This window comes from Scyliorhinus canicula, chromosome 1, assembly GCF_902713615.1.
Source record: "Scyliorhinus canicula chromosome 1, sScyCan1.1, whole genome shotgun sequence".
Lineage (NCBI taxonomy): Eukaryota > Metazoa > Chordata > Chondrichthyes > Carcharhiniformes > Scyliorhinidae > Scyliorhinus > Scyliorhinus canicula.
The window spans coordinates 43,094,943-43,121,732 of record NC_052146.1 but is presented as its reverse complement, the minus strand read 5'-3'; the positions used below and the strand labels follow the sequence as shown (position 1 = coordinate 43,121,732).

The following is a 26,790-nucleotide window of genomic DNA, read 5'->3' as shown; positions in this document are numbered from 1 at the left end:
CAGTGTCCCTTTATCAGATCTGTTCTGATATAGGGTCACTGTCTTGAAACAGTAAACCTGTTTCCAACTCCGTAGATGCTACCAGATCAGTGTATTTCCAGCATGTTCTGTAAATAAGTAGGTTGTTGGAGGTGAACTCTAATGTAGGTAGAAATTGTTTAACTTTTTTCCAGTTAATGCAATCAAATCTCAACAGAGCAAAATCTGGGTCACAGCACATGGAAGAGGAATTTGAGGATACTTAATTCCTTATTGATTAAAAGTATACCAGTGTCCAGATTATATATTAACTTGAACTCACTTGTGTTTGATTAAATTATTTGAATAAGATAAGGAATTTTGCAAATGCACAAAACTCTTTTGCACTTAATTTCAATGCAGAAATGACTTTTTTCTCTTTGTGTAATTAAATGTTTTAAAATTATAAGGAATTAAGTATCCTCAAATTCCTCTTCCATGTGCTGTGACCCAGATTTTGCTCTGTTGAGATTAAATCAAACTGAGAACATCAAATTTACCAAAGGAGAGATGATTTTCCTTCTGCTTCATACTTATGCATGTTTGGTAGAATACAACCAATTATGTTGGAGTAAAGGTAGAATGTGGGGTGCCGTATAATGTTCTGAAATTTTGTGGGAGAGCATAGAAAAGTAGGCCAAACTTGCTAATATGATGCAATTCTATCAAGAATGAATTTCCTGAAGGAAAAGCAGTAGCATTCTAATTGTGTGGAAAATGCAACGTTATGAGCAGGATTCCATTCGCAATACAGCAAGATCAGGTCAAAGTGCTTAACTGCATACTGTAATTCCATCACATTTGAAATTGGGTCAATACATTACCTTTTCAAGTTCCTTTTTAAATTCCAGGTCAGTAAAATAAATAATCAGCTTATGTGGGTCACTTGAAAATGCATATAAATCCTTTGAGAACTATTTTTCTTTAAAATAACTCTGGAAATGATCTTTTCCCCAAATCACTACATGATGGTTGTTTCAGCCTAACTAAAAATAAATACTTCTACCATGTCCAATCAAAATGGCACATTCTATCCTTTTTATTAGTTTTTGAGAAAATGATTCAGGGCCTCAAATTTTTTTTTAAATAAGGAAGCAATTAAATTTGCATTTGTTGTGAAGCAGAAAGCTGATCATCTCTGACTTTCCAAACATCAAGCGAACTTGCGTTGTAAATGTTGTAAACATGTGACTATAGAATGTTAAGCTTTGCATAAATGGATATCTATTTTAATGAACATTGACTTATATTTCTGTGCTAACGCAAGCTTGTCAAACAAGTCACTGTGGCTTGTAAAGTGTCATTGTGTCTCTGCACTACTTACAAAACCTCATCTCGCTCCTTTCTCTCTCCTTCTCCTAATTTTGCTGTCCTTGCTAAATCTGTCTGTCTTTGATGGTAAGACTGAAAAAAGTCTATCCACGTTACAATAAGTAGCCAAAACCAATCGAACCATAATTTTTTTTGTACATACTATGGCTGCAACCTTCCTTTACTGTGTCTTGCTTCTGTGTGAATTATTTCCAGCAGCTTTTTAACGAAATAAACCATTTAATGCGGAATTTTGTAACTTCCTGGATTGTAATTTGCATTTTTCTTCCATGTTTCTAACTTGTGCTTCTTGTTATCTTGCATTTTTAAAGCTTGCCCAATAACACTTCAAGGTATTGCTTCATGACTAGACTTTTTTCTTACTTTCATAGTAAGAGGAGAATCTGGGTGATGCAAGGAACCTTTGATACAAATTTCAAAAAACAAAAAGCACTGCTAAATTTGTTTTGGAGAAACATTAGGAGTAGTAGTTATTCTAAGTATTGTTACTGACAATTGTTGGGATTCCTGCATAGTTGCAGATAATGTTAGTATTTTGAGTATCTAGTCATTAAATTTCAAACATCTAATCTGATAATTCAGAGTTTTAGGTTCAGAATACTTTGTTGGATACGTTGATCTAAGTTCTCTAATTCAATGATCAGATTTATACAGCTATTATCATAGCCGCCTATTTAAGTTGTTATGGGATCTAATTAGAAAAGTACATTCACAGCAAAATACTCTTATACCTAAAGTGGATTTCAATCTTTTTAATCATCTGACAGCAAGTTCTGAAAACAGTTTCTTTAACCAGCACAGTGAAACAAAACTGCATGAGATATGCCTACATTTAAAGTTTAATTTTGAAACCTGGCCAGTTGCTTTTATGACATTTCCATGGTCAATACATAAGTGGAGCCATTGTGTTCCATCAATTACATGATCTCACACTGTATTTATCCAAATCATCTTCAATCCCATTCCAAACTATCTGTGTGTCTGGGGCTGTGATGGATTTAATAGATAAAGCATCAACTGCATTTCTTGTGACTGTTCTAAATTACTGGGGATGAAAAAAATCCATTTGCTGGGTGACTGATGAAGATTAGCATGCATGCTAAATTGAAATGATTACTTGATTTGGAGAGGCAAGTCTGATCCAGTGGCTCGAACGCTGTCCTTTACTTTCACCTCTGGGATGTTTAAATTCTGTTGACAAGGTGATGCTTTCCCGGATTGCTATAAAGGAGTCCTAAGGGAAATGGGTTTGAGACATCAGAAGTCAGTTCTCAGACATACACACACAGATGATGTGCAAAATTTAAGTGTTAGACACTAATACTGCAGAGATTGGTGAGAATTGTCCTGCTTTGGGTTGTGAGGTAATGGAGAGGAAATATATTCTATCTTCCACGTTGTTTGTGAGCTACATTTGGTTGATGATGGAACTAAAAGGGTAACATTCTGATTCTTTCATTATTGGTAAAGCCTTGCCCATTGATGGTACATTGTGAAAATTCAGCTACATACTGCTTTATTATCTGCATAATGGCTGGAAATGTCACTTAAAATATGCTCGAATTTCCAACCTGATGGAGGCGCATGTTATAAAATAGTCCCCAAGGTGTACGGAAAGTGCAAAAGTCTTGTATACCAGAGAAACAGCTAATTTCACAACAATGAAACTCCAGGTGCTATATACATATTACCATGAATCTGTTCACATTTTGAAGTGACAAGTTGCTTTTTAAATCAGTTCAAACTGGTAGTTTAAATTGTAAAGCACTGAATTTGTTTTTAAAAGGGATTTGGGTATTGAGATATTTATTTGAGTTTTATGACAAGAAATACAGTTTGTTGACCTTTCTTCCAACAGTCAATTTCAACTCTAATTCAAAATTTAAAAAAAGCAGAGATTCACTGCACTTTCTATGGATTTATGATTTTAAATCACATTTCGCATGAAAAATGATTAAGTAACTTAAAAGCTGCTGCTGAACCTGGAATCTTTAATCCATTTCATGAACTGCCGTACTCAAATGGTTCATAATATTAGATGACTGCAATTTATCACCGAAGAGAGTTGCATTGGAGCTATTAATCAATAATTATACTTTCTAGATAGGACTATGTCCAAGTATTGACAGCAAAGGCGGCACAATGGCGCAGTGCTTGGCACTGCTGCCTCATGGCGCCGAGAACCTTGGTTCGATCCCGGTCCTGGGCCACTATCTGTATGGAGTTTACACATTCTCCCTGTGTCTTCGTGGATCCAACCCCTACAACCCAAAGATGTGCAGGGTGGATGATTGACCTTGCTAAATTGCCCCTTAATTGAAAAGAAAATAACTAAGTACTCTAAATTTTAAAGAAGTATTCAAAGTAAAATAAGATCTGCACACACAACTATTTGTAATGAAGGTGTAAGGAATTCATGTATAATTAAGAGACTTCAACAATGCATATTCTTTTGCCCTATAGGTGCATCCAAGGTCACCTAATAGAAAAGCTCATCTCTCTGCTGGGTCTGGCAAAACTGATTTAATGTTGTTTCTTAATGCCCATCATCAGCTTCCCAGCTGCTGAAGTGGCAACTGAAGGCAGCTTGTGCTCACCTCTGTTAATTGGCAGCCTCCAAAGCACTACCTTCAGTAGAATTGCTGATTTCTAAAATTGAGAGGCTGCTGCTTAAACCAATTGCTTGTCCTGCTGATATTAACAAGTGCTGTGCTCACCTGTACAGAAGACCATCTAAACAAGCAAATTTGCCATTGATTATTAAATCTGTCCTCAGATTAGATCAAACTGGTGCACTTAAGCTTTAGCATTATTATAATAATAATAGTCGCTTATTGTCACAAGTAGGCTTCAATGAAGTTACTGTGAAAAGCCTCTAGTCGCCATATTCCGGCACCTGTTCGGGGAGGCCAGTACGGGAATTGAATCCGCGCTGCTGGCATTATTCTGCATTACAATCCAGCTGTTTAGCCCACTGAGCTAAACCAACCCCTAATTTCTATAACTGGAGAGTATAGTTACTATTGAGTGTACACTTGTGATCGGATATTGCAGGGGATGTTGAGCAGATAGATGAGCTGTTTCATCTCTAGTAACCTGACTGGGCAAGAACAGTCAAAAAGATGTGTAAAGTTGAAACATAACTCTGCTGTTCTTGTTTGTTTACAGACAATGATAGAAATTATACTGTAAATCCTTGCATTCCTACATCTCAAACATTGAACCAGTTTATCAAACCTATTTTGTTTCCAGACCAGACTCCAATTTGTATTAGGAAACTGAATGAGACCCCAACAATTTTTCAATTTATAAAACTGTGAGGAAAGAATACCCCCCCCCCCCCCCCAAGGAGTGATTCCATTGACAAATAGGGATCTTTTGTATTAAAACAAATTTTATTATTAGCACAGGGGTAACCACATTAAAGTCACAGAAAATAGCTTTTAAATTAACAGTTAAACAATTCTTAAAATAAACTGATACCTTTTAACTATACCTTCTGTCTCCAATTAAGCAAATCCCATTTCCGATCAAAAGCCACTGGTATATAAAGTTAGGAAACACAGGAAACCTTGCTGTACTCTTGTGTAGAGATTTCTTGAAAAGACTGCTGAGAGAGAGAAAGTCTTTCCGGGCCACCCTGAAGCTCCTTCTGCCTTTTTCAGACTCCTGCTCAACCTGACATCATTTGGCAAAACTGCTGCTCAACTTAAAAACTCCTAGCAGACTGCAAAATCTATATAAAACTGCAGGCCTGGCTCCTCCCATTAATTACATCATTTCTATCCCACTCAGATGTCATGACCTGACCTGTCTCAAGTTATCTACTTTCTAGGGAATCTACAGCAATCATAACCAAGTTCCACTCGGCATCTCTTTGCAAACAAGTAAATGGTTAAAATTAATCATGACTTCTTAACTGCATCTTTTGCAGACACACCACCTGCCTGTATGTTAAACCAAGATTTTGAAAAATATTATTGGAACAATATATAATACAATCTATATAAATATTTCCTACATTCATCACTGTATACTAATAGCTTTCTGGGTGGCGCACTGGTTAGCACTGATGCCTCACGACACCAAGGACCCTGGTTCGATCCCGGCCCCAGGTCACTGCTCATGTGGAGTTTAAACATTCTCCCCGTGCCTGTGTGGATCTCACCCCCAGAACCCCAAAAGATGTGTAGGGTAGGTGAATTGTCCATGCCAAATTGCTCCTTAAGTGGAAAAAAAGAATTGGGTACTATAAATTTTTTAAAAAAGAAATCTGCACTTTATCTGGTACTTCTACACTAGATTCCAAGCATATAAACAACCAATAAAACATTTATTTTAAAAAAAATAGCTTTGCTATGAGGTTTTTTGGTCAATTTCCCATCCTCATTGAGTACTTTTATCTTCGTAAAATCTGAAGATCCTGTTAATAGGACAGTTGTTGCATCTTGTATATTTCATACTATTTTATTTTTTTGGTATCCTTTGCTAAGAAAATAAGCACATTAATCATAGGCAAAAATTACAACATCTTCTAAAAACAGTTGTAATGTAGGTCAAATTATTGGACCAAAATGTACATCTATGACTATTTTTACAAATCAACATGAAATGCACCAGTTGTAGTGCTCGTGTGGTTCTGCAAGGAAAGTCATGCAACATAATGAGTAACTTGTGACATTTGACTGCACATAAGTAAAGCAGATAGAATTCAGAAGCTGAAGGGCTGAAATGTCTGCTAAAAATTTATCAAATTATTGATTGCATTAAAAATGCTAATAAACAAATATAACATTTTTATGCACGTATTTTTGCTAAATGTCATTTGGGAATAATTGCTGATTTGGCATTGAATCCCAGCGGATAATCCAACATGGGTAGCAGTTGGGCAGATAATAGGAATAAAGGATGAGATCTATAACACCCAATTGGCTATGAAGTGTTAATCAGCTTGCAAAGCAATTTGCTATGAGGTTTTTTGGTCAATTTCCCATCCTCATTGAGTATCCAGAAAGAAGATCAACGATTTGGTTAATTTTCTTTTTTTTAAATTGGGGAATTCCCCCTTTCAGGTTCTGTTTGAGTTAATTAAATTGAGGTTTATGTAGTGATGGATCTCTTCTCTTTGAATTGGCAAAACTAGATCAAGAAATGTTCAAGATCTGAAAAAATAAATAAGCAACCAGAGTGCATTCCAAATATTTACCTGGCAACCTTGCTCATAAAATCTAGACAACTACTGATCAGTCATTTAGTTTTCATAGTTTTGTTGGACGTGTTTTCCTTTTAATCATACCCAAAGTTCCTCTGCTATACAATGCTGATATTCTACCATTAAGTAACTTATTTCATAAATCCCGTTCCAGCTAAATTTTGAACTATATCCTTAAGAAAACCTTTACCTGTATGTTTTGGTGTAAAGATTTTCATGTTAATTTGCCTGGGTAATGGGCTTTAACATAGAACAGTACAGCACAGAACAGGCCCTTCGGCCCTCGATGTTGTGCCGAGCAATGATCACCCTACTCAAACCCACGTATCCACCCCATACCCTTAACCCAACAACCCCCCCATTAACCTTATTTTTTAGGACACTAAGGGCAATTTATCATGGCCAATCCACCTAACCCGCACATCTTTGGACTGTGGGAGGAAACCGGAGCACCAGGAGGAAACCCACGCACACACGGGGAGAACGTACAGACTCCGCACAGACAGTGACCCAGCCGGGAATCGAACCTGGGACCCTGGAGCTGTGAAGCATTTATGCTAACCACCATGCTACCGTGCTGCCCTTTCAAATGTATTTTGGTAGCCTGTAAGAATGATTAACTTGTCTTGGGGAGATGGTGCTGTAGTGGTAATATTACTGGACTGGTAAGCTTGAGACCCAAGCGAATGCTCTGGATACATAAGTTCAAATCCCAATTTGGCATTTAGTTATTCCCAGTGACTCTATCATCAATTGTCAACTATCAATATTTTTTCCTTCAGTGAAGGGAATCTGCCCTCCTTATACGATTCGGCCTGCATGTACCTCCAGATACAGCAATGTGGTTGACTCTTAACTGCCCTCTGAAATAGCCAATCAGCTCAAGGGAAATTAGCAACGCAGTGTATTAACATTACAGGGAACAAATGCTGGCCTTGTCAGTAGTGCCCACATCCCGTGAAATAATTTTAAAAAACTTAATCTTTCCATCCAAAGGAATTTAGTTTTCTGAATTTTATAAGTGCTCTGATAGTTCGGCAAATGGGATTTTAAACTTTTGAACTTTATTCTTCACAAAGGGGTTAGAGTTTAAAGTAAGCCATCACCACTTGCAGATTTATTTTATTCAAATATTGCAGCAATGTTGATGCCTGCTATAATTCACTTGAAGTATCCTTGTCCTAAATCTCAGACAGCAGTTGCAGTACTGCAGCACCCTGCATCAAATTATCATCATGCTACAGCAATTTGGTAATCATGTCACATGGAACTAGGCTACTCCACCACAGTGTATTTACATTAACTTTTGAGCTGTTTTAATGCCTGGAGAAAGATTTTAGAGAAAGCATTTGTGACCATTTTAATTTTGTAGTGTATTCTTTTCTTGGGAGAAGCTGTAAAGCAATATAGGCGGATTTGGGAGAGAGGGCAATAAGGTGGAAAATGGAGTACTGTACAATGAGGGAGTTTGAGGTTATTCACTGATTGTAGAATAGAAAAGGTGTGAGACTTGGTGTTGATGTTCAGAGAGACCTGGGTGTACTCGTACAAGGAATACAAAGCTATAATGCAGGTACAGCAAACAATTAGGAAATCTTTATTGCAAAGGGATTGAAGTACAAGAATAAAAATGTGAACAGCTTGGACAGGCTTATGGTCTTCTCCTGTTTCTCCTGTTCTCTTTCATCCATTCATAAGTTTCCACAAATTAGACACCGTAACCTCCAGCTAAAGTGTCACCAGTGCTGCTGCTACTCACCATCACTAACAAGCACGAGACTGAGACTGCAATAACTCGTTTTCCAGATTTATTCTCCAATAAGGTTCTGGCCACTGCTTCATTTTGCTTTTCTCCACATGGCTTGTCAGGTTTTTGGAATGCACGAGAAAATCCTGACAATCCTGGTGCATTGCGAACCTGATAGTGAATGTCTCCCCTCACTGAGAAATTTGGGCAGCAGCAAGATAATTTCTTTGGATACGCACAGTATAAAAGTTTTCCAATGGTGCAAAATTTAAATATCAGTGCTTCATTGGAACAGCACCTTTTGGTGCTATTTCAGGGTTGAGTTTCCGTGCAGCAGTTATGACCTGAGTGAAAAATCTGTTCCATATTCTAGTACTGATATCCATCATGTTCAAGGCTATAATATGCAGGCCCAATATATAGAAATAAAAGATGATGCACCATATTCTATTTTGTTATGCATCTTTTAGTTTATCTTTGCATTCTTCATTCATTGATAACTGGCTGCAAACACATTGTTTCCTAACCTTTTCCTATCACTAGCTATTTCTAGCTTGTAATGTATATATTCTGTAATATCAAGTGAAGGCGACTTCATTGAGCATTTATATAATGCAAATTTGTATTGGCTGGGTCTTTTCTCTTTGTTCATAATAACATTACACTAGAAATCGTTACTCCGTTCAAACCTTATCCCTACCAATGTTCCCCTGTGTTTCAGGGATATGTGGCCATGCAACAATCACAGGGAAGAAACGGGCCACGCATGAGCAACCTTTAGGATGCATGCTTGCTGGCCGGTTGTCAATCTTGAAGGGACTGCACAGTACAAAGTTGCATGGAACATTGGTCCCTGCACCAGAACTGTGGTTTAACATGTAGTTACCAATTTTTAATTTCCCACCAGAAAATTCAACAGTGCAATTTTTAAAATATAGATGAAGTATTTAGTTAATCGTACCCATCTCATTTGTGTGCTTCTGCTAGGATCAGGAGGGTGATTGGCATTGGGGTCCCAAGTTACAAAGCAACTCTTCACACTACATGAGGTCCTATGGTGCATTGAATATACATATATACACAAAAGAATAGAAATGTATCGAGCGGAAAAGACTTCAAGCAGACCAGAAGAATTTTAAATTTACCAAAAGATAGGAAAATCACTTGTAACTTATAAATTATAAAACATCAGAATTCCAAAATATATTCACCAAAATGAATGTGATCTTTGAAATGTAGAATATACATAAGTTATCACAAAAGATTGCAGACAGTGGAGGAAACCAAATTCACTGTCTCAGTTACCTTTCTGTTTAGCTCTGATATTTTAAACAAATTGGAACTGGGAAATAAAACTGTAAGGTGGAACCAGGGTCACTTATGACGAACATTGTGTTCTATTGCTTTAAAACCCAGATTCTCCACTTAATTTTCTCATTCCTGTTTATGACTGATAGAATGGAAATCAATTTAGCAATTTATATTGCCTTCTCCGCTCAAAGAATTGGTTTCATTTCGTTCAGCATGCTGTGTGTATTAATGAACCTGCTCTGCCTGCTGGATCTGAATGCTTCCTCATCCAAGCTGAAATCTGTGTAATCGTAATTATTTATAGTCTCTTTATTTGAAAGTTCAGGTCAGTATAATTTCAGAGAGGGAACATGCAGATATCAGCAGGATTCACAACAGATATTTATTTGCATGGCACTGGTAATTGCAGTGAAGCTATGCATGTAATCGTTGTTGCTTGGCATCATGTGCCTTTAATGAATGTCAGATTCAAAGTCAGGATTTTGTTTCTTGTGTTAAATTATTTTAACTGTAAAATATACAATGTTGTTATATTGAATAGTAGTGTGCTTTATAAGTAACATGGATACAGTCATTGGTATGCAAAACTATGCATGTTCAGATCACCGAAAGTGCACTTTGGTGTCAGTGTGGCCCGATCTACTTTGGAATAGTTTTTATGTCTTACTGCAGTTCTAAAATGTCACAATATTGACACAACAAACAGTGAAAATGTAAGTATGAGATTTCCTATTTCTAAAAAGAAATGCTAAAATATTTTAATGAGTAAATTCTGCATACTGAATTATGATAGTGGCTTGATTTGGATAATTTTGGACAATTGTATGCTGCTGTATACCAGTGAATGTGAAACTAAAATTTAGCCTTTTAAAACTTTTTTGGTTTGTTATTTTTCTGAGACATTTTAATTTTTCTGCAGAGAATCTTTATTAAAAAAAGAGTTTGATGAAGACAAAAAATCCTTACAGAAATCCATCACTACTACTAGTGCCTTGATCACAGGTAGAGACAAGGAGCTAGAGAAACTCAGGAACGAAGTAAGTTATTTATCTGAGCAGATGATAAAAGTTTGGAATATGCAAATATTTCACAAAACATAATAGTAAAATTAAAGTGGTTCATTAAATGTCTATTGCCTTGCAATTAAGCATAAGCATGTTTATTGATCACTTGTCACATTGCTCATGGATTAAAACATGTTTGCCCAACATTGTTTGAGGGGGGTGGGTGGTGGTGGTTGAGAAACTAGATTAATTTGGTAATACACTTTCTATTGCAGTGAGAGTGACAGTATTATTTTTCCAAATGATAAATGTGATAAACTCATATTAGGCTGAATGAGCTTTTTGGACTTGTGCAGATGAATTGTGCTGATTTACCATCCTTCCACTGTAGGTTCATCTGTGTTTCTAGACATCATGTGCCTCTGGTTTAAAAAAATACCTCACTACATCTTGGACATTAAGAAATTGATTTTGATTAGATGCTGTAGGTTTGTTTAGAGTGCCTCTTAATTTGGAAAAAAAGAGTAACCATTTTCTATTTCTGCACTTTTATTTTTTTTTAAACCTATGGTTGACCATGGTAAACATTAGGATCCAAGGTTTTCTGATTGGTGCGTTGATGGGAGCCCACCAAAATGTATAGGTTACCATCAGTGTTCAGTCAGACAACTCAAGTGTTAATGTTCATTACATCGCATGAATGTCAACTGGCTTGCAAGAGTTTCTCAACTTGACCACGTGAGGGAGCTAATTTGAAGTTCATAGGCATATTTAATCGACAGTCACAATCTAGGTCAGTAAATTGTGAGTTTAAAAAAAGGCTTACCTTGGAACCCTTCAGAAACTCGGTGATATTTAGCCAACAAAGTATTTTTTAAATTTTATTGGTGTAATGTAAGAAATGTGTAAAACGGCTCCCACAAACAGCAATGTAATAACGACTAGGTAATCTGTTTTAGTGATCTTGGTTTGAGGGATAAATATTGATCAGAAAGAACTCCCCTGCTCTTCTTCAAAATTGAATCTTTCAAATACACCGGAGGGGGAAAACAGGATTTTGTTCGTTCTAACATTTCATCAAAATGACAGCACCTCTGACAGCATTACCTTGGTAGTGCGCTTGGAGTGTCAGCCTAGATTTTATGCTCAAATCTCTTAAATTGTCAATGCTACCATTGAACCGTAGCTGACAATATGCTGGCAGGTCACTGGTCCCATGATATCATCAATACCCAGCGTTTAAACAAAAAAATATTCAAATAAAGAAAATGAAAGTTACAAATTAACAAATGAATTAATTTTTAAAAAAATGTTTTTATTGAATTTTTGGTATACAAAATAAATATAAATATGGACAAGCAGTAGGAGACAAAGAGGAAATAAAAATTAAAACCAAAACTATTTACACACTGGTCGCTTCAACTATTTACATACATACGTCTTGGATTCTCTCTCTCTCTCTCTCTCTCTCTCTTTTCCCCCCCCCCCCCCCCCACAAAACAAACATTATTTGCACTGGCGGTTGTGGTTTCCTGTGTTTCGTTTTCCACCGATTTTCTCTTTTGTTTTCTCCCTTTGGTTCAGTTTCCCTACCCCCGTGTCTCATGCTTCTTATGTTGGGTATGGTTAGGTTCCATGTTTCCCTGCCCGCCCCCCACACGCCCCTTGCTGTGTCATGGCGACCCCCTCCTGTTCTTTGGCTTCCTAGTCATTAGCTACAAACTGGTCTTGGAACAATCGACTGCATGGCTCCCACGTTTTGTGGAAACCTTCTTCCAACCCTTGGATGGTGAATTGAATTTTCTCCATTTGGAAAAATGAATTAATAACTGCAACTCTGATTTTTCAAAAAGCGACCAAATGTTCAAATTTATGTTGGAATTGTAATCAAAGTTAATTGCATTCGACTCCTCCACTAGATTCCTTTCAAAAATAGGCATTTCTAGGAACTGGGACTATTAATGTATTGGAATTTGTGTCTACATTTTTTCACTTCGATGGTATATCAATAATGCAAAAATACAGAACTTCAGATTCATTGGGTACTTTAGTAGATTGAAGTGTTGAGAGGCTTTTCACAAAAGCATTGATTTGGAGATGAAACCAGTTTTGATGAAAGCAATTTAAATTAAAATATTTCTCATAAACGTTGGTCTTTTTAAAAATAGCAAAGTGTGCACTTTTGATTGTTGCAGACCATTTCTATCTGTCAAGTGGAGTAAACATTTAAGCACTAAGTGTAATCCAATGGTATTTTGGCGACATATTCAATGGTTTTCATAAATGAAATATCATTTCTAAATAAGGTTATGGGCACATCACTCTCATTTGAAATTGACCCTGTATTTTAGATCATTCAGATGCATTCAATCAGAGTTCTTCATAGAATTTACAGTGCAGAAGAAGGCCATTTGGCCCATCAAGTCTGTGCCGGCCCTTCGAAAGAGCATCCTACCTATGCCCACACCACCTCCCTATCTGTACACCTCCACCCTATCCCCATAACCCCACCTAACCTTTTTTGGACACCAAGGGCAATTTAGCATGGCCAATTGACCTAACCTGCACGTCTTTGGACTGTGGGAGGAAACCGGAGCACCCGGAGGAAACCCACACAGACACGGGGAGAACGTGCAGACTCCGCACAGACAGTGACCCAAGCCGGGAATCGGACCTGGGAGCCTGAAACTGTGAAGCAATTGTGCTAACCACTATGCTACCGTGCATAATTACTTCCATTCACCTGAGGAAGGAGCAGTGCTCGGAAAGCTAGTGTTTGAAATAAACCTGTTGGACGTTAACCTGGTGTTGTTAGACTTCTTGCTGTGCTCACCCTAGTCCAACACCGGCATCTCCACATAATTTCTTTTTCTGGTGTGACAGTAGACTAAAAGCAGAATTTTCGTATTTTGTGTGTATGTGAAGTCTGGAGGGAAGAGCGGTGTGTATCCCGCCAGCCGCACTTCTGGCTTTTCCCACCATATTGACACATTCTCAAAAACAATCCTGGAGGGGGATCCCACGATGTCACACTGGAGGGTCATGCTCCAGAACCTCGGCCCCTACCAGAGCGGTGTGCTGTTTTTTTTTTAAAGGACGCCCCAATCTGAAAACAGTAAAAAATATATTCCCCTTCCCCTCCCCACCAGCCTGCCAGCAATATGTCCTTCTTTATAAACTTCTTTGTAACCAATTTTTGTGACTCACTGACCCAGTTGAAGGCAAACAAATCTTGATGTTGTCCAAATGCAAATGAAAAAGCTTTCTGAAGGGTCAAAGCTAAATGGAGGAGTTGATAGCAAAAGCAGCCCAGAAATCTTAATTGGGGGATGTAAACATTTGTTATGTCAATCTCATCACACTAATGAATTCTGAATTGCTTGTAGTTTGTTACAGTGTGTTTAATTTACAGTTTACTGTCTTGAAATGTAAAACAGTTTGTCAACCTTCAACTTTACTAAAAATTCCTTTAGTAAATATTTTTTGGCAGCTCCTGGAACACATCAGTTATGTTTGACTTGGGTTTGTAGATCACAGAGCTACGAAGTGAAAATGCCATGGCAAAAAAATTGCAGTCAGTAGTCCAATCGTTGGAATCCGACAAATCAAAACTTGAACAAAAGGTTCAGAATTTGGAGAAGAAAATCAATGATAACCAGAGGCAGCGTGACAATGTTGCATCCTCTTCAGGTAAATAGACATGAATAGTTCTTGATATTTGTACTCCTGTTTTTTTTAATAAGGCTTTCTGTACTGTAAGAATTCTATGAAGGCATTACTGTACTAATTATATTAATATTGATACATATTTTAATCAATGCGATGTATGATTATTGTCAAATTTAGTTAGAATGCTTTATTTTTCTACTTTTAGTAGTGCCATGTGCAGGACATGAAAGATGCAAAACCTCTCTCAAACCACTTAGTACATTAACCCATAAAGTGCTGTTGTGTCATGATGGTGGGCTGGGGTGTTGATGTTAGCAGTCAATAAACCTCCACTGGAAAACACTGGCTTCACTTTCCCACTTGCGTTGCGAGGCCACAGAACTTTTAACCACAGGAAGCAGCTGCTGGCCTCCATCATGGTACTCGGACATGTACAGGAGTTGAAGTTCTGGAGTATTACGCAATGGGAGTGGGACCACGTTGGTAGAATGTTTGTGCGATTGTGTTTGTATGTGGCTGTTTGTTCGCCCTGGTTCCACAAATGAAAGTTTTACAAAACATAAACAGGAGGACCTCTCTAACCACCTAACACTGTCTTACAACACCAGGTTAAAGTCCAACAAGTTTGTTTCAGATCAGTAGCTTTTGCAGCACTACTCCTTCCTCCGGTAAATCCTCAGTGCTCCGAAAGCTAGTGATTTGAAACAAACCTGTTCGACTTTAACTTGGTTTTGTAAGACTTGCTGTGCTCACCCCAGTCCAACGTCGGCATCTCTACATCATGGCTACCTCTTCATGCTGACCATTACGTGGTGAGCAAGCTATGGCAGCTTTCCCACACAAGCTGGTTGCAATTGTTCTCGCGGCTCAAGCATGTCATTAGCCGCTAATTAGGTGCAAAATTGAGATCCAGCCAGTTTTGAATCGACAGTTTATCTGCCTGGTGAGACATCCATTAAAACCAGAAATGGAAGGAAAATAAATCCCAAGACATTTTAACGGTCCACTCCCTCCCCACCAACACCATCCAATTGTACCCCATATAAAATATACTGTGCCAAAATGTTTCAAGTTTCCAAAGTTCATGGGCGGGATTCTCTGCCGGTAGGATGCTCCGTTTTTCCGGCGCCAGAGGTTTCCTGACGACGTTGAGCTGCCCCACAATGGGTAATGGAGAATCCCGCTAGCGTGGTGAGGCAGAAATGCGGGGCAGAGCGTCCCGCCCCCTATCTATCTTCGCTTTAGCTGGACCAATTGGTTGTGGATTTCTATATATGTTGATATTGGCCAAAATGTGGGGAAAATGAACAACTAATCTAAAATGAGATGGAAGCAAATATGAGTGACATAAATAATCCATTTGTGACAGAGTCACAAATGAATTATATGAAAACTGAAAGACGTTGACCTCTCAGATGAATAAAGAAAAAAATAATTTGGGCTTCAGGTAGCGGCCATGTCCGGATAGGTCGCGCACACGGCAGCTTCCGTCGAGATCGGACATTTGGACCCTTTAACGGAGCTGTTCGCAGAGCTGAAGCTGGAGATACTGGCCTCTATGGAAAGGATGGTGGAGATTCAGAAGATGCAGCAGAAGGCGATCAAAGAAGTGGAGAGAAAGGTATCTGACAACAAGGATGAGATCCTGGGCCTGGCGGTCAGGGTGGAGGTGCATGAGGCCCTGCACAAGAGATGGAAGGAGAGACTGGATGACCTCGAAAATAAGTCTGGGAGACAAAACCTGCGAATCTTGGGCCTCCCTGAAGGTGTGGAGGGGTCAGATGCGAGCGCATTTGTGACTATAATGCTGGGGACAATGATGCTTGGAACTGGACAGGACGCACAGAGTCCTCGCGAGGAAGCCTAGGGCGAACGAACCGCCGAGGGCGATGGTGATAAGGTTCCACCGCTTCACAGACAGCGAGCGTTTCTTGTTGGGCAAAGAAGGAGCGGAGCAGTAAGTGGGAGAACTGCGAGATTCATAAAAGCCAGGACCTGGGAGCTGAACTGGCTAAGAGGCTTGGGGGATTCAACCGGGCTAAGGCGGTCCTCCACAGCAAAGGGGTGAAGTTTGGGCTGCTGCATCCGGCGAGGCTTTGGGTAACGTACCAGGACAGGCACCACTACTTCGATACACCAGACGAGGCATGGACATTTATTAAGCATGAAAAGCTGGACCGAGCTAAAGGACAGATGCACGTGGGTGAAACGCCCTGGTGGGGATGTGTAACCAGGTGTTGGCCTAATGCAAGATTGGTAGTAGAATTTAAGTTGTTCGCTTTTCTTTTTTGTTTTTTTTCAGGGGGCGGGTTAATGCCCGGGATGTGTTTCTTGCTTCACGGCCCTGAGGGAATTCATGGATCAGATGGGTGTAATGGACCCATGGAGATTCGCACGGCCAAGGGCGAAGGAGTTCTTTTTTTTTTTCTCTCCCATGTTCACAAAGTGTACTCTCAGATTGACTTTTTTGTGTTGAGCAGGGCGTTAATTCTTTGCTTTTGCTAAATCGCCATCTTTCTTTTGTTTAAATCACTCAGTCATTTTATACTGTGTATTATGATTTGAAGAATTACCACAATTTGTAATTGAATGAAAACTCAACTACTATATTCACTGAAGACAATCAATCTGACCTAATTTTGTATTGACAAATAAAGTTTACCAGTGACACAAGCTGACAAATAAAGTTCAACTGAACTTTGCCAAAAAACACAGACTTGACCTCTGTTATTTGGGAACTGAGAAGGGATAATGGATATCCAGGGTTTCGAATAGACACAGAGATCCATCAACCTTCTTAACTACCTGTCCTGCTGCCTTCAGAGATCTGTGAACCTGCACACCTCGGTCTCTTTAGTCCTCTGGACTTCCTAGGGTTTGACCATTTATTGTACATTCCCTTGCCTTCTTAGTCCTCCCAAAATGCATGATCTCACATTTTTCATGGTTAAATTTCATTTGCCACTCTTCTGCGCATCTAACCAGCCAGTCTATATCAGCCTGTAATCCAAGGCTTCCCTCCTCACTGTTTATCGCACCACTAAAGTGAGATTAAATCTGTGAATTTTTCAAATTTCCCTGCCACTGATGTTAGGCCCACTGTAATTACCTGGTTTATCCCTACTTCCCTTCTTGAATAATGGGACCACATTAGCTGTCCTCCAGTCCTCTGCACCTCACCTGTGGTCAGAGAGGATTTGAGAATTAGCATCAGAGAGCCCCTGCAATCTCCTCCCTTGCAATCCACTGCAGCCTAGGACACATCTCATCTGGGCATGGAGAGTTGTCCACTTTTAAGCCCATTAAAACTGCTAATGCATCTTCCCTCCCAATGCTGATTTGTTCAATTATATTATAGTTTTCAAGCATGTGTAGTAATTCATAATGAAATTAGCAATTTGTAGGCACAGACCTTTGGGCTGATGGCCGCCTTCTATACTGCAAGCTCTTTGGCCATCCAACAAAATAAAAAATAATCCTTGATATCTGACTGCAAGAAACACAGTTAATGAACCTTGTAACTTCAAAGTCTCACCTGATGTTTTGAAATATGAAAAATTGGAACATATTTCATAAAAGATAGAGAATATATTCTTAAAATGTTCCCCCATATTCCTTGGGGTGGTACACATATTATTTTTAAACTGCATATCTTTTTTTTATCTAAAGGTGAACCAGTCATTGAAAAACAAAGTGATGATGCAACTGAGAGTCAGGTAAATCTTTTATTTTGTAACTTGCTTAGCAACTAAATAATTTTGTTAAAATAAAGCAAACTGCTAAACCGATGTCTAAGAGATGAAATATGTATTGAACCTGTGGTGGGAAAGCATCCTTACTAATTAGGAGTAGGCCACTCAGCCCTTTGAGATTGCCCCGTCATCTAGTGAAATCATGGCTGATCTGATTGTATCCTCAACTCCACATTCACGCCTACTCTGCTAACTTTTCACCCCCCTTGATTATCAAGACTCTATCCACCTATAACTTAAGCGTGTTCAAAGACTCTACTTACCACTGTCTTTTGAGGAAGAGAGTTCCAAAGACATTCAACCCTCCAAGAGCAAAGATTTCTCCTCATCACGGTCCTAAATGGGCGACTCCTTATTTTTTTACACCGTGCCCCCTAGTACTAGATTCTCCCACAGGATGAAACATCCCCTCCACCTTTGATCCTGTCAAAACCCCTCAGGATCTTGTACATTTCACTCAAGTCTTTTTCTCTACTCTTTGATTGACCACATCTTCCCAAATTTGATCCCTTGCCCCACGGTTTAGTTTAAAACCCCTCTCTACTTCCCTTGTTATGTGACTTGCTATAACACTGGTCCCAGCACAGTTCAGGTGTAGATTGCCCCAATGGCACAGCCCCACTTTCCCCAATGCAGCTGCCAGTGCTCCACAAACTGTAATCAACTTCTCCTACACAAATCTTCTGACCTGCCACCAATATTTGCACATTTTTATGCTTTTTCTTAAAGTTTGATACTATCTTTAATATTTTTAGTTAACTACAGATGTTGGTCATTGAGCCATGTATCCATCTCCCTAATTTTATGGACTCTCTGCCAATTTACACATGGCTGGGGTAATAATCGAAAGGTTATAACTTTTGAAGTTCTTAGAACAGTACAGCACAGAACAGGCCCTTCGGCCCTCGATGTTGTGCCGAGCAATGATCACCCTACTTAAACCCACGTAACCCGTAACCCAACAATCCCCCCATTAACCTTACACTACGGGCAATTTAGCATGGCCAATCCACCTAACCCGCACATCTTTGGACTGTGGGAGGAAACCGGAGCACCCGGAGGAAACCCACGCACACACGGGGAGGACGTGCAGACTCCACACAGACAGTGACCCAGCCGCGAATCGAACCTGGGACCCTGGAGCTGTGAAGCATTGATGCTAACCACCATGCTACCGTGAGGCCCCAATAATTGAGGCTCTTTAATTTAGTGCCTAGCTCCTCATAATCTCTATGCAGAATCTCTTTCCTACTTCTATGTTATTGGTACCTACATAGACCGTGAGATCTGGATTCTCCCCCTCCTGCTGCAAGCTCCTCTCCAGTATTGGGCAGATGTCCGGAACCCTGGCACTGGACAAGCAGTGCAGTTGTCTAGACACTCTCTTTGCTGCAGAGAGCAGTGTCAATTCCTCTCACTATGCAGCGCCCTACTACCTCAATGTTCCTTTTTGCTTTATTAATCTCTTGCAGGTATTTCTACAAATGTTGTTTTCCATTTCTTAGATATTTTCAAATCTGAGAATTGCTGAATATAGAGACGTGCCGTTGAAGCTTTTCATAAACATCTATTCATATGCAGGGACCTGTCCTCTGCAGGCAAAAGGAGTATATCCAGAGATTGCACCTTACTCAAGTAAACGGGAGCATTCACTCCCTGGTGCATTCGCCATAGCAATGCAACGACCAATCAGGGCTGACCTGTCAATCAATCAGCGCCCCTTTTCCCATGCTGTATAAATTCTTGCTCCCTTTGAAAATTGGCATCCTGAGGTCTGCCCTGATGTGTGCATGGTGACCATCTTCAACATCTTTCAGCAATTCTCGAGCTCTGTACTCCAAGAAACTAAATCTGAGAATAGTTTGCTGTGGTAATAGTTATTGATTTTTCATTTCAGGAATGGGGGAGTTGTCTGGTAGTTTGTGAGCAGGCAAAGTTCTCTTCTTAAAATCATTGAAAACAAAAAAACAAAGATGCACCAGCAGCTTTACAATGTAACAAGTATTTTTTCCATACTTTAAAGTCAAGTTGTTCTTCTTTGAAAGAGAGAATCTATTACATCCATCTGAGTAGGCAGATGGGATGGGACTCTGGTTATCATCTCATCTGAGAGACAGCATCTCTGACAGTACTGCACTTCCTCAGTACTGCACTGGAATGTCAGCCTTGATTTTTTTTTGTGTGCGCGTCCATGAGTGGAACTTGGAACAATTAGAAAGAATAACTGATAACAGAAAAGATAATGTGCAAAGTAACGGGCAGCACGGTAGCCTTGTGGATAGCACAATCGCTTCACAGTTCCAGGGTCCCAGGTTCGATTCCGGCTTGGGTCACTGTCTGTGCGGAGTCTGCACATCCTCCCCGTGTGTGCGTGGGTTTCCCTCCGGGTGCTCCGGTTTCCTCCCACAGTCCAAAGACGTGCGGGTTAGGTGGATTGGCCATGATAATTGCCCTTGTGTCCAAATTGCCCTTAGTGTTGGGTGGGGCTACTGGGTAATGGGGATAGGGTGGAGGTGTTGACCTTGGATAGGGGGTAGGGTGCTCTTTCCAAGAGCCGGTGCAGACTCGATGGGCTGAATGGCGGCCTCCTGCACTGTAAATTCTATGTAATCTATCTATATCTATGTAATGGAATACAGAGACATTTTTCCAATAACTGGATTATTCTGCAATAAGTGATTTTTATTCAGAGAATCTAGTAACATAACTGTAAAATATCAAATGTAAGCCAAAACATTTTATTTGAAATCATTTGGAACTTTGTCAGGTTCATCATGTTGTGTCTTGCATTTATTTTTGGTTTAAAAAAACACTAAAGGCATTTGGTTACAATTCTGCGTAAACTTATTCTGCTTATTTCCGACTATTTATACAAAACTTTTAGTTGGATACGTAATGCTGCATTGTACTAACAGATTTCTCCATTTTCCTCCCTCTTGATGCTGCCGTTGCTTCTCTCCAAACAGCAAATGGTTCGTTTTTCCTTGCCTATTTTTCATATTTGTTTGTTCTGCATTATATCTTTGCAAAATTCCCTAAGATCATCCTGGTACTTTTTAATCTCACAATTATCGTCAGGCAGAAATGTATATTGAAAGAAAAAAATGAAACCATTGAATGTGTCTTATACAGGATGATCTTAAATATTATCTATTACTGTTTTGAGTCTTAAGGTTGCAGCATGTTTATCAATTAAATATATCCACAATATGTGTTGAACTTAGCGCTCAGTTCCTATTTGCCATGTCTTTGTGAGTGTACATTTTCCCATAACACTGAATCAAAGTAAATTAGCAAGTCAAAAAAAAGTACGAATCAAGAGCAAGAAAATGAGAAAAATGCCAGTAAGAAACTACTCATAACTTTTATAAAAACAACCAATCCCAAATGATCGCTGAAAAGCAGCCACCGTTAAAAATGACAGGGGAAAGTGGCAAATCAGTCAACAAATATTTTTTAAAAGTGCAATGCAAACTTTATTAACTTTATCCATTGGATTTTCTTCTAATGCCGCCATTAAATAAATGTGACTCCAATGGTGGCTAGAATACTGGACCAAAACTCCAACATTTTCGTTTATTTTGTAAGACTGTGCGGGGAAAAATAATTCACTCCAAGAGTGATTGCATGAAGAAATAGGGATTCGCTTTTTTTAAGACAAAACTTTGTTACGAATACGATATTAAACTCTTTAACTTCACACCCAAAAAGAACAGCTTTCAGTTACCTCTTAAAGACTACTGCTGAATTCCCCACTAAACAACAAGTAAAGAAACGTACAGCTTTCAATTCAGAACAGCTCCTCTTAGAAGCCCTTCAGACTCTGGCTAAATATCTTCAATAAGCTGGTTCACCTGGCATGTTTCAGCTTCATGTCCTACTCTGCTTTAAATATTAATACTCTTTATGACTATCATACTGGGAGAGAATTGTGGATTCCGTGTCAGACAGATCAGACTTCAATTCCTCTCCAAAGCTTTCTCAAACTGTTTCTCTAAATTCCTCAGCTTCACCCAGAAATGACATCATCGCCCCAAGCTAAAAAACAAATGAACTCCCTCCAGGCTGAAAACACATTATCTCCCCAGTCAAATCACAGTGCATTAGCCCAGACTGAAAAACACATTCTTCTGGTCAATTTCACCTTCTGGCTCCTAAAAGCTCCCAGACCCAGGAAACAGGATTTTTTTTTAGTCAAACACACTAACCCCTGGATTTCAGCCCTTAAATGGCCAAATGTTTAGAATTCAATATTCCTAAAAAAAAACAGTCATCACAAATGGAAGATCTCAAAGTCTCCTGATATCTGGTTCTTAAATCTCATGTAATTGTCCACTGATAGCTGAATGCAGACCCAACATTCTGAATTCTCCCTCAGTGAACCTGAACAGGTGCCAGAGTGGGCGACTAGGGGATTTTCACAGTAACGTCATTGCAGTGTTAATGTAAGCCTACTTGTGACACTAATAAAGATTATTATTATTAGCAGTCAGTTATTCCAACTGACACAATAAATGGATCAAACCGAGAGAATATATATTTGACTTTATTTTTTCCAAATAAACAAATTAATTAAATATTGAATATTCTCAGGAAATCAAAGATTGTTAAAATCACCTGTGTTTTATTGTTTCTTACAAAATCTGAATATCCTAATTTGTAATAACTGTGAAATGGACAGGGACAGTTTAAAAACAGATGCATGATCGTGAGCTCGCTGTAAAACATTGAATTCAATCTTTATAGATATCTTGCAGAAACTTGCTGCCCGATCCAGTAGTGCTTGCCCAATTCCTAACCCCATATGCTGTGTCAGCCCTGTGTCCTTACTCTCCTTAAAAACTCCCAACATTTACCTCGAAGATCTGGTGCACCTTAAGCTCCCTCTCCATAGTAGTACTATACCCTCTTTATACTACCAAATCTAAGACCATCCACCAGTGCTCTCAGACCCCAAGAACTGCTCACCCCAACTATGTAATTTCTCCCCAGGATGACTAAATGCCAGTTTGCTGCTGCCAGCTGTTACCTTTATACCATCATGTTTTATATTTTGAGCTTAAAAATTATTAGGAGAAAAATTTGAAGTAACCTATTTTTAATCTGCAAAGAATATTTAGTATTATGAACTTGACCCCCAAGCACCCCCAAACTCAAAAGTGCTCTGCAATAAAATAGAATTATTAAAGCACAATAAACCCATGGTTCTGACGATCTGCTGTACATGACATAAACACCCCTATTTAAAAGACAACGTATCCTCCAACTCACCTTTTGCTATGGCATGAGAGATCAACTTGTGTTATATTAGAAATGTACTCTTTATCTCTGTCTTTCTAGATTATTACTAATTGTAATTAATCTTTCTCATCGGACATCAGCAACAAGGTACCAGCTGCCTGTTGCTGTCTGATTTTGCGTTGCTCCCAGTGGAAAATAACAGCTATCCTATCACGATATATTCTGACAAATAGCAATGAAGGATTTATATATTATCATTTTGATTAGGGTGCACATGATGCTTATCAGTATTAATTGAATAATATAATTTGCTCTCTGGTAATCATCTAATTCCTGAAGTTGGATCACATTGTTTTAGTTGCACAAAACATTGCTGAGCCCCAAGTACAAAATGGTCCAGCCACAGATACACAATATGAAATGAGTCATATTTTTGTTTGCATGAGTGAGTTGGTCATTTCCGCATGAGCCAATCGACCTGCTTCTCTCATTCAGTGTCTTTTTACAGATCAAACATTTACAAACACTTAAATTATCAGGTGGTCATCTGTGATACTGGGTTGTCCAATTTAAACGTACATGCTGGTCAACCTTCGATGAAAGTTCCAGATAACCTTTTTTAAGTTTACTTCCTTGGCCTTCTTTGAATTGCATTAACATGAATTTTCCTCTGACCATTTTAACATAGTACAAGCATGCTAGAAAGTTATAGAGATAACATTACAATGATGGTGATTATTATTTTACCTTCATTTGATAATGTTTGATCCATATTTCAAAATCAAAGTTGAAATAATTACATGAAATGAAATTAAATGAAAATCGCTTATTGTCACGAGTAGGCTTCAATGAATTACTATGAAAAGCCCCTAGTCGCCACATTCCGTCTCCTGTCCGGGGAGGCTGGTACGGGAATCGGACCGTGCTGCTAGCCTGCTTTAAAAGCCAGCGATTTAGCTCAGTGAGCTAAACCAGCCCCATATATGATTGCATTCTTAGCTTGCAAAGAGGTGCGATTTGTGATTTTTAGTAACTAATTATTTGTAAATTGTTATAATTCTGTTTTATAGTTATTGAATATTTGCATCTTTGTGATACTGTGGAAGTACTGATCATATTTAGGACGCGTTTCAATTTTCCTCTTTACAGAATTTTTTTGGTCTTTCTGTCTGAGTCAGAAGGATTATGTAGCTTCTTCCTGCGGTTTGACTTAGAAACCCCAAATATTCTCATTGTTTTTGTGCATGATTGTGCAGAATGTTTTCAATTAGCTTGGACCCTCTTTCTTTTCAAAAATTAAGCCTACATATTCCTATTCAATTTTCATTGAGATCAGAGCTTACAACCCATTTAAGGATTTAAGTATGTTTTACCTCTGTATCTTAGATTGAATTCCTGAACTCTGTAATAGTGGATTTACAAAGGAAGAATGAAGCACTGAGTGCAAAGCTAACACATTTGACTGAAGCATCCTTTAATGGCAATGATGCTACTGATGTAAACATTTTGGCAGGTAAGCTGAAATAATAAATGTCTCGTGACTTTATGGGTACAATCTGGAATATGTTAATAGTCTGTACTGGGAAATCTGCAACTCATTCTTCCGTAGGGCAGCACGGTAGCACAGTTGCTTCACAGCTCCAGGGTCCCAGGTTCGATTCCTGGCTTGGGTCGCTGTCTGTGTGGAGTCTGTACGTTCTCCCTGTGTCTGCGTGGGGCTTCCTCTTGGTGCTCCGGTTTCCTCCTACAGTCCAAAATGTGCAGGTTAGGTGGATTGGCCAGGCTAAATTGCCCTTGGTGTCCCAAGAAGTTGGGTTAGGTGGGGTTACAGGGATACGGTGGAGGTGTGGGTTTTGGTAGGGTGCTCTTTTGAGGGCCGGTACAGACTTGATGGGCTGAATGACCTCTTTCTGTAAATTCTATGGTTCTATGTTCTTGAGTCCTTGATATTAGGCCATTGAGAGTGTGAAAACACGGGAAGTGTGTGTCTCTATTAAACTACCTAACATCTGTAATGCTTGAGAACTGTTACTTGCTTCCCATACAGTTCCACTTTATTAAACTTAATTGTGCTATTGTGAGCAGTGCTGAAACGTGGATCCTGTTCAAGGCATTGTCGCCAGGCCTCTGCCATAACTTATTATTGGCCAGATTTCTGTCAATTTGTTTCCTGAAGATGGCATGGAAACCATGGGAAAATGAGGAAATAAGTTGGAAGGTTTTTAAAACAAAAGGACCACATGGGTGTCTCATATTTCCTTCCACCATTTGATGTTTCTACCTTTTAGGAAAGAGACACAAAAATCTAGCTTGCACAGCATTTTGAAGAGGATAGAATTAAACGCCACTGATATTACTATGCTACATATCTTCTTGCAGCTTGGATGAAACGCAAACAAAGAAAAAAAACCACCACCCTCGTCTCTTCTGTGATATCTGTGATTGTTTTGATCTCCATGATACAGAGGATTGTCCCACACAAGCACAGATGTCTGACTTTCCTCCACATACTACTTACCATGGCAATATAAATGATGAACGCCCCCTATTGTGGCATCTGTGAGGTTTTTGGGCACTGGACAAACAGCTGCAATGATGATGAAACCTTCTAATGCAATCCTGAAATAAAGACATGTTTGTGTAAATCTGCAACTTTATTTTGCTCTTCTTTTCTGCTTAAACATCATTTTTGTCTCCTTCATTACTCTGTACTGCGCATTCATTTAACTGCATTATTACGGTTTTCAGTATCAACTAACTTAGAATAATTATTAAGTTTGGATTTAATTTCAGTGTATAAAAACCTTGTAGCATTTGAAACTGCTTAATGTCAGACTTTAGTCTATGTATAAAGAGAGTGTGGACATTATAATGTTTTTCATACTGTATGTAAAATATGTGGAAAATTTGACTTATAAACATGTACATACCTTGATTTATTTTGCCCAAAAGTAATTTACTCAGAAATCAGCATATGGTATGTTGAATATTTTTCCTTCGTTTCTAAGTTGGGTTTTGAAATGAATGTATAGTATTACAGTTGTTGCAGGGAAAAGGCAAATGTAAAGACAGTATTAACCAACACTGTACCATGTTCAACTTTAATAAATTATTACCTTTGACTGTTTTGATTGCCTTCATTGATCTGTATATAATGCATCTTGTCAATTCAACATCTTCTGTCATTTTAATTTGAAGTGTTTGTACATTCAGATTATTGTTTCCCTCGCTGCTTTTAATTTTATATTGACAGTTGTAGTCCAAACCATATCAGGAAAAGATATTGGGGGCGATACTCTGGGACTTGCTCCGCGTCGAACCCATACGAGTCTCCGTCCACCATTCACCTGTCTTGATCAGGTTCTCGCCCAGAGCTGGCGAGAGCAGTTAATTCCATTTGATTCATTAGAATGTGATTAACAGGCAGGTTCCCGAGGCACCAGCCTCCTGGGATGCTCTTCCTCCCAGCCGAGAGTCACGTTAACACATGGGGACCTGGCGCCG

General features: G+C 38.9%; 1 protein-coding gene across 10 annotated transcripts in view; it reads left to right on the top strand.

The window, feature by feature from the left end:
* Positions 1-26,413, top strand: part of clip1a (CAP-GLY domain containing linker protein 1a) — a 267,258-nt gene extending 240,845 nt beyond the window's left edge. For 6 of the 10 annotated variants that reach the window (XM_038789942.1, XM_038789934.1, XM_038789958.1 and 3 more), the window contains 8 exons: positions 1,422-1,451; positions 1,662-1,682; positions 10,540-10,657; positions 14,155-14,314; positions 17,963-18,009; positions 21,012-21,017; positions 24,673-24,799; positions 25,666-26,413. In XM_038789942.1, coding sequence (XP_038645870.1) covers positions 1,422-1,451; positions 1,662-1,682; positions 10,540-10,657; positions 14,155-14,314; positions 17,963-18,009; positions 21,012-21,017; positions 24,673-24,799; positions 25,666-25,817 — 661 coding nt within the window. In that variant the 3' untranslated portion in view covers positions 25,818-26,413. The remainder of the gene's footprint in view (positions 1-1,421; positions 1,452-1,661; positions 1,683-10,539; positions 10,658-14,154; positions 14,315-17,962; positions 18,010-21,011; positions 21,018-24,672; positions 24,800-25,665) is intronic. The other 4 variants (XM_038789974.1, XM_038789921.1, XM_038789912.1 and 1 more) reach the window with 3 other exon arrangements.
* The last annotated feature ends 377 nt before the right edge of the window (positions 26,414-26,790 follow it).